This window comes from Cicer arietinum, chromosome 8 (genome assembly GCF_000331145.2).
Source record: "Cicer arietinum cultivar CDC Frontier isolate Library 1 chromosome 8, Cicar.CDCFrontier_v2.0, whole genome shotgun sequence".
NCBI lineage: Eukaryota > Viridiplantae > Streptophyta > Magnoliopsida > Fabales > Fabaceae > Cicer > Cicer arietinum.
Genome location: NC_021167.2, coordinates 9,477,733 through 9,485,773, shown reverse-complemented (window position 1 = coordinate 9,485,773; position 8,041 = coordinate 9,477,733). Strand labels below are relative to the sequence as shown.

At 30.1% G+C, this 8,041-nt stretch overlaps 1 protein-coding gene across 1 annotated transcript; it reads left to right on the top strand.

The window, feature by feature from the left end:
* Positions 1-1,847: 1,847 nt before the first annotated feature.
* On the top strand, positions 1,848-6,628 carry LOC101494323 (AP2-like ethylene-responsive transcription factor AIL6). Its single transcript, XM_004509713.4, has 9 exons — positions 1,848-2,339; positions 2,420-2,951; positions 3,282-3,364; positions 4,629-4,637; positions 4,763-4,851; positions 5,397-5,470; positions 5,552-5,602; positions 5,700-5,776; positions 5,869-6,628. Exons 1-9 carry the CDS (start codon positions 2,192-2,194, stop codon positions 6,360-6,362), a joined length of 1,557 nt encoding a protein of 518 aa, XP_004509770.1. The 5' UTR covers positions 1,848-2,191; the 3' UTR covers positions 6,363-6,628.
* Positions 6,629-8,041: the final 1,413 nt, after the last annotated feature.

The window sequence follows — 8,041 nt, the reverse complement described above, 5'->3', positions numbered from 1 at the left end:
AAAAAAAGTAATTTACATACGTTAAATTCTCTAATAGTGAATATCTAAATTATTACATGTCAAAATTACTTTTTTTAATTTATTAATTAGATATATCAATTTTTTAATTATTTTTTTATTTACATTTCATTTTAGAGGAAGTAAATCGGAACTATATACTACATTTATTCCTAAATATAGAAACTCATAGATAAAATGACAGAAATTTAAAAAGTTGTTAGTATTATTAAACTTTTTGACACTAAATATTATTTTTACATGTTTATCTTCAAAAATTATATTTAGTTTAATGTTAATATCATATTATTTATCTTGAAAATTATAAGAGACACAAAATTTATCAAGAGAGTCTTATATTAAAAGGTAAAAATAGTACTAATTTTGAGTAAGTTTTCACAAAAATAATTTTTACAACTATAAACTTTATTTTTTATTTATAATTTATAACAAACTGAACTATTATAGGAAAAAGAACGAAGGAAATATTATATCAATCACTTCCAATTAATTATTCTCTTACTTTATGTTTATGACAAGTGAAATACATTTGACTAATAAGGATAATGACAATTGAAATACATATATAATCGATAAGGATAAATATTCAGTAAAATTATTATTCATTCTTTAATTTATTAATTTTACTTATTACATTTATCTCACAATAACTATCACATTTATAAAAATAATTTGTTCTAAAAAAATTATGCCTCTTAATTTTTAATATAATGTTAATTATTTTTTTAATTGTATCTTTTAATTTTTAGTTACAAACAATGTATCATATTTTTTATAAACAAATGTTAATAAAGAAATAATAAAATTAATTTTCTTAGGATTTGAACTTAAAGACTCCTTCGGTATCCTTGGTTTATTGTACTATATCTTCTAATTTACAACAATGTATCTTATTTTTAAGTTAATATTTTTCACTATTTTATTATAAAATATATCAATAATTAATAAAAATAATAAAGTAGTTCATAATTATCTTCACTCATCATAAATTACTTAAAATAAACAAATATTATAGTGATTTTAGAAGCAAAGGAATATATGAAACGTAACTTTAATTTTGACACGGAAGGTGCATTAGTTACTCCCTGATTTGGTGTTTTGAACATGAAAAATGACACAGAAAAAAGAGATGAAGAGGAGTAAAGTGTGGAAACACAAGAGTTTCATTACAGATTTCAAATAACGGGACCCAACCCAAACTAGTTCCCGGGAGAGGTGCATTGCATGTAAGACAAGTGTGTGAAACGCCAACACGCTTTTAATATCTATCTTTTTCCCTTTTTTTTTTTTAAAAAAAAAAAGAAAAGAAAAGAATAAATACAGGGTTATTTTCGTAAAAAGTATAAATCTCCTAAACGATATACCCTATCAAACAAATCCTTCAATTTTCCGCCAGCCCGGATCTTTCGCAACCGTGTTTCAGACCATTTTTCTTCCCACAGACCCAAAAGTCACTTCTCTTCATTTTTTAATTATTACTCCCCCTTCTTAGAATCATTAAACTAACCATTTCATAACTATTAAAAAATGTTTAAATAAAATAAACACTGATATTTTTTCTTAAAAAAATACAGAGATAATATATTAATATTTAATTTTAATCATTCAATCTATTATATTGTATTATATAATTTTTAATTATCTAATATCATAGTAAATTATAATTATATTTATTATAAAATATAATACTACTTTCAGTTTTTATGATAGAAGATAATTAAATTATAATTTAGTAAAAAAAAAATATAATTATTAGTTTATTTTCCATTTTTAATAATTTTTTTTGGCTTTCTAGTTTCCACTGCCTATAACTCGAATCAAAGTCTCTGCTTTTACGCTGAAACTCTTGTTGTTATAACAATCTCTCTCTAGAACTTTGTTGTTTGGTTGCATAGTTGCATGCATTTTCACCTCCTTCATCTTCTTCCTGTATTTAATTTTTTCAAAAAGAAAATAAAAAGAAACATTTACTCCACACAACACAACACAACACTACCATAAAAACGGTGTAGTGTAGTAACGCCACACTCAACACTCAAACACTAAACACACAAGAAGGACGGTGTGTGCATTTCGTCAACTCATTTTGTTTTTTTCTTATGACATAAAAACCGTTGTTCCTTTCTGTTTCAAAGACGTTGTTGTTCTGTGTCTATATATTTATTCATTCACAATGGCTCGTTCAACCACAACTAATAATAATAACTGGTTATCATTTTCACTCTCACCTATGGAAATGCCTCAGTTTAATCCATACGACGCCGCTTCATCCGTTTCTTCATCTCATCACCATCACTACTTTCTTGATAACTTGTATAACGGTATGCAACTTAACTTCACTACATTGCACCCACCCACGTCACTCTCTTTTATTTATTTATTTTTATTGTTAATTTTGCAGGATGGGGAAACGGAAACTCAAAGACGGAAGTACAAGAGCAACAACAAGCGCAGTCGATTTTCTTTATGGATTCGTCGAATGGACAGAGTGTGAACCACGCGCCACCACCGAAACTGGAGGATTTTCTCGGGGACAGTAATCAAACGGAGACGCAAGATTCGTCTCTTACTCACATGTACGATCATCAAAATTACTTCGGTGGGGACCACCACCAGGATCTTAACACCATTGCTGGTTTTCAAGCTTTTTCGAACAACTCTGGTGGCTCTGAAGTTGATGATTCTGGTTCTATTGGAAAATCATCGCAACCTGCATGTAATAACGACTTCGGAACTCATTCTATTGAGTCGGGGAACGAGTTTGGTTTCTCCACCGCCGCCGCCACCGCCGCCGCGAACGGTGCTTTGTCTCTCGGTGTTGCTCACAGTTCGGAGGAAACTGGAAGTGCTATCGCTGCTGCTGATTCTGATAGCTCTAAGAAAATCGTTGATACTTTTGGTCAGCGAACTTCGATTTACCGTGGCGTCACTAGGTAAAAATTCATCGTTTTTTTTCTGTGTTATGATTGTTATTATTATGAAAGTTTTTAATTTAATTTTTAATTTTGTAAAGTAAAGGATCTTTTGTTGTCACTCTTTGGAACTTGAAAAAAAGTTGCTAGGTTCTATAGATGCTGAGTTATACTCTCAGTTGTCAATCAATCATGAAAATATTGTGATAGTGATTTTTGTTATTTTAATTTTTGACTATGGTAATGTTGGTTGGTTTGTGAACGAAGTCAAGGTCATATAGATTTGATTTGGCCCCTTTCATTTTCATATTAGATTATAATTATAATCTTTTTGCTTTATTTATTTTGCAGGCACAGATGGACGGGTAGATATGAAGCACATCTATGGGATAACAGCTGTAGAAGGGAAGGTCAAGCAAGGAAAGGGCGTCAAGGTTAATTTTTTGAATCATTTTTTGTTGTGAATGAAAATGGAAAATTAAAAAGAATATTAATAATTAAAATATTGTTTATTTTTAATATGAGTCAATTAAATGTTGTTTATTTGATTCTGAAAAGTGTCTTCCATGCATTGAAGGTGCATTAATGTTTATAGAGTAGGAGGACACCTGGGTTACTTATTACTTTGATTGATTGATGTTGCTGTGTAATGGTATATATATATATGACTATGATTGTGAATATATTTTATTATATTTGATTAAAATGATACTAATAATATTTCTTCATATTGTACTTTGTTCACTGTTGTTGTTCTGCAATTGATTTGATGAAATGTGCCGCCATTTTGCTGCTCCATGTCTAGACTCATCTGAGTCTGAATTTCTCTCTGCTTCTTCCTTAATAAACTCATAATAACTGTGATCATATATTATATTTGTGTTGTGTATAATTTAAAAAGGGGTTTTTATTTGATTTTACTATCTTTTGCTTTTTGCTTTCAAAGCTGCGTTTGACCACATCATCTATCACACCATCACACTGTATTGAAATTTGTACTTTTACTTACATATGAGGTAGTGAAGTGTCTACTGTTAACTGAAATGTTTTTTGACAGTGTCTTTTCTCAGAATATAATGTTCTGAAACTAACTCACGGGACTTGTTATTTAGATCTCATCCTGTTGCAGATTGATGGATAGATACGAATTACATCAAAATAATTATAATAATGTAATGTGTCAAAGTAAAGGCAAAAAAGATAAATGTTCTGCTTGTTTATATTTTATGATGCAATGAGAAATGGAGAATTCCTCATTTTTTTTAAGCAGGTTTCAGATATGTTTTTTTTTACTATGGACTAGTAGCTTTCTTTTGGGGTTATTGAAAAATTTAATTTGTACAAGTTTAATTGTTTGAACTTTTTGGTGAGTTGTTGTACTAAAAAAAGAGAGGATTGGGATGATAGATGTGATGATTATAATCCAATGTACAGTAGTTTTCGATCCTACGTAGCAGCTATAAAGGGCGAGAGAGAAAAAAAAAGTTGGTTATGCGCATGCACTGTGATTGGCAATCATACTTTTTATTTTGGTCATTTTGCTTGCATTTTTAGATTATAAAGTAATTTTTGGCAGATAAATTTGACTATATTCCATAAGATGTTATTTTGATGATATTTTTGGCTTTTCCTTTGCATGGAACGTCACTTGGTGCTTGCTTTTGTTTGCTGTCATTCATCTTTTTGACTCTTCTACAGTCTATTTGGGTAAGCAGTTCTTTTTGTTAATTAGTTTTTTTTGTTAATAGTGCTTATTTATTTCATATTGTTAATTTTAGAAAGATATACATGGTTTATATGTAACATTGTAAATTAATTTGTTATGGTTATAGGTGGATATGACAAGGAAGAAAAAGCCGCAAGATCCTATGATTTGGCTGCTCTCAAGTATTGGGGCCCCACAGCTACTACCAACTTTCCTGTAAGAGTCACTTCTTCTTTAGTTGCCAATGTACAAGAAAATCTACTATAGAATCATTTTTATTTCATATTCACATTGCATATACATACTACTATATAATTGTTTGCTAAAGAGAACGTGGTTGGTGTGAAACAAAATATGCTTTACTTGGTACACCAAATGTTGAGTCCAAGGTGTCACTTCTTAATGCCAACTTGCAAATTGGTAAGAATAAAAAAAAAATAAAAGGGTTGGATCTACAACTTCATCTTTGCAACGGTTGCAAAATCGTTGGATCTAAATAATTGGATCTTTCACTTAAAACCAACGGCTCTGCATTAGCTACACGCGAAATATCACATTGTGCATGGATTTTTATTACACCTTGCATGACTTACCTTATATGTTTCAAGAGTTCTTTCTGTTTTTATATTAGCAATGAAATCACTATTCGAGATTAAAGTTTCTTTTTTATCATCAATTCAATCACTATTTACATATTTTTATTTTCCTATCTAGGAATAGATCACTTTACTTATATGACTTAAATGTATCATATTTCTCAGGTTTCCAATTATGCAAAGGAATTGGAAGAGATGAAACTCGTAACAAAGCAAGAATTTATTGCGTCATTGCGAAGGTATGCTTGAGTTGGCCTATTATTAAAATTGTTACACTATTTACATGCAGCTACTAAAACTAGAATATGAATTCTATGCAGGAAGAGTAGTGGCTTTTCTAGAGGAGCTTCCATCTATAGGGGTGTTACAAGGTTTGGAAATTTTAAATGACAGTAGCTTGTTGAAGCATGCAATTCATGTAACTTTTGTTCTCTCAGTTCTTTGTTTAACACGTTTTGCGTTGTGCAGGCACCACCAACAGGGTCGATGGCAAGCACGAATTGGCCGTGTTGCCGGAAACAAAGACTTGTACTTGGGAACATTTGGTAAACAATTTACCTTAAAAATTATCATTAGATTTGTATAATGTGTTATTTGTTTATATTAAATATTGATATGTTCATTCTTGTTATAACAGCAACTGAAGAAGAAGCAGCAGAGGCTTATGACATAGCAGCCATAAAATTCCGTGGCGCCAATGCAGTAACAAACTTTGAAATGAACAGATATGATGTGGAAGCTATAATGAAGAGTTCTCTTCCAGTTGGTGGTGCAGCTAAACGCATGAAGCGTTCTCTTGAATTGGAACAGAAAGCTTCTGTCATCAACATTCAGCAGAACAACACCCAACAACAGTATGCTGCAAACCTGAATAACAGCAGCAGCAACAGCATCAATTTCTCAGCCATTCATCAACAGCATCAGCAAATTGCTTCCATCCCTTATGGAATTCCGTATGATTCGAATGCGGCTTATTATCATCATCACAACCTGTTCCAACATTTTCAACCCAATACAAATGATGGCAGTGCTGAATCTGTTGCAACTTCCACCAATGCAGGAACTGGTCTCTCTGCTATGCCACCAACTTCAGCAGCTGAGTTCTTTTTATGGCCTAATCAGTCTTATTAATGACTTAGTTATCAATTAATTAGTTTATCTTAGCTAACAAAAATCAAAGGGTAAAGCTATAATCTCTGGCACAGTTCAGTTGACTCTCTTTTATCTACTCTATATGATTAAAGTATTAACTTTTTAGGTACTAAGAAAGAAAGATTATTGAGGTTTTTTGAGTTCTCTAGTTTTAGTTACAGTGGGAAGCTGGATTATGTAACTACTCAGAATATGAGGAATATTTTTAGTCGTGCATATTATAGTCTTGCTCATGAGTTCCTAAATGCTTCTCTTAACTTGCAGTGGTTGTTGTTGTGTGCTGATGATAACCTTTGTTTTATATTCAAGTGATTAGAGGATAAAGAAAGGAATGTCTAAACTTGTGAGATTATTAGACATGGTTCAATTTCTAGATGTTTTTAAAATAAAGTTTTGAAATCAAATATGGTGGATAGTCATAGATTACTATCTACTGTCTCAATGTCCATCATTCATATTTTTAGAAGAAAAATTAGAGATAATGTTTTTAAAAAGAATGCGGAATATTTTTTGCTATGCGTAAATAAATAGATAAATTAGAATATATAGTTAAATTGGAATATAGACAAATTAGAATATGCAATTCCAATACAAAATAACAACAATAAAAAATTAAATATAAACACGCTACAATTTTAATGGGAAAAACTAAGTTTAAAGTGAGGATAAAAACTATGTGATTTAGCATAAGAAAATCTTTCAATAAAGTCTTTGTAGTAGCAATTGAGAAGATTAAAAATCATGTGATTTAGTATGAGAACACATTTCAATTTATAAAATGAAATGGGATAAAAACCATAGTATGAGAAAACATTTCAATTTATAAAATGAAATGGATTAAATAGAGTTTTTGTAGTAGCACTTGAGAACAACAATAATCAAACATCTTTTATTAACCATGGAAATCAAGCAATAACAAAACACCTATGCAATAGTGGGCTTACCAAAGTGACTAAAAGATAATGCAAAACTACTAATAAAATATATTTATAAATCAAGTTTAATGAAAAAAACTATATACTAAGAAATTAGAGCAAAAAGGGAGTAAGTTTTTTTTGTACAACTATCCATTACAATTTTTAATATAAATGAGATGTACAATTCTATCTAAATGTTTCACACTTTATGTCAAGTAAATAATGATATAGCTAATTAGCTATGATGGGCACCTCAACACCACCCTATGTATTCTCTAGAGAGAGAATATCGTTTAAATCACTAATGAAACACCAAAGATTAATTGCCAAAGAAGCAAGAGAATGATGAAGGTCCCAAGAATGTCGTCTTTAAGAGCTGAATGCAAACCCTTGAAAGATGTAAGTGTCTAGTTGCTCTTGTTTGTGTATTGAACATGAATATTGAAAAAGAAAAAAAAAGAATAAGTATAATGCTTAAAATTAGTTTAAATGACATGTTGAGTAGTATTAAAAATTATGTTATAAAACTAATTTACAAATGTTATGACGTAGTAACTTAGATAGAATGTAATAGGTCAATTTATGAGAGAATTCTATTATAAAGTGTCGGATAAAGACACTAAAGTGATGACATTTTGTTTATTTATGAGTAAGGTCGATCTTTCTAATGAAAATGTTGTTGTAACTTCTTAAACTTACAATACATATGATCAAATGCTATTTACATAGGCCTAAATGCTA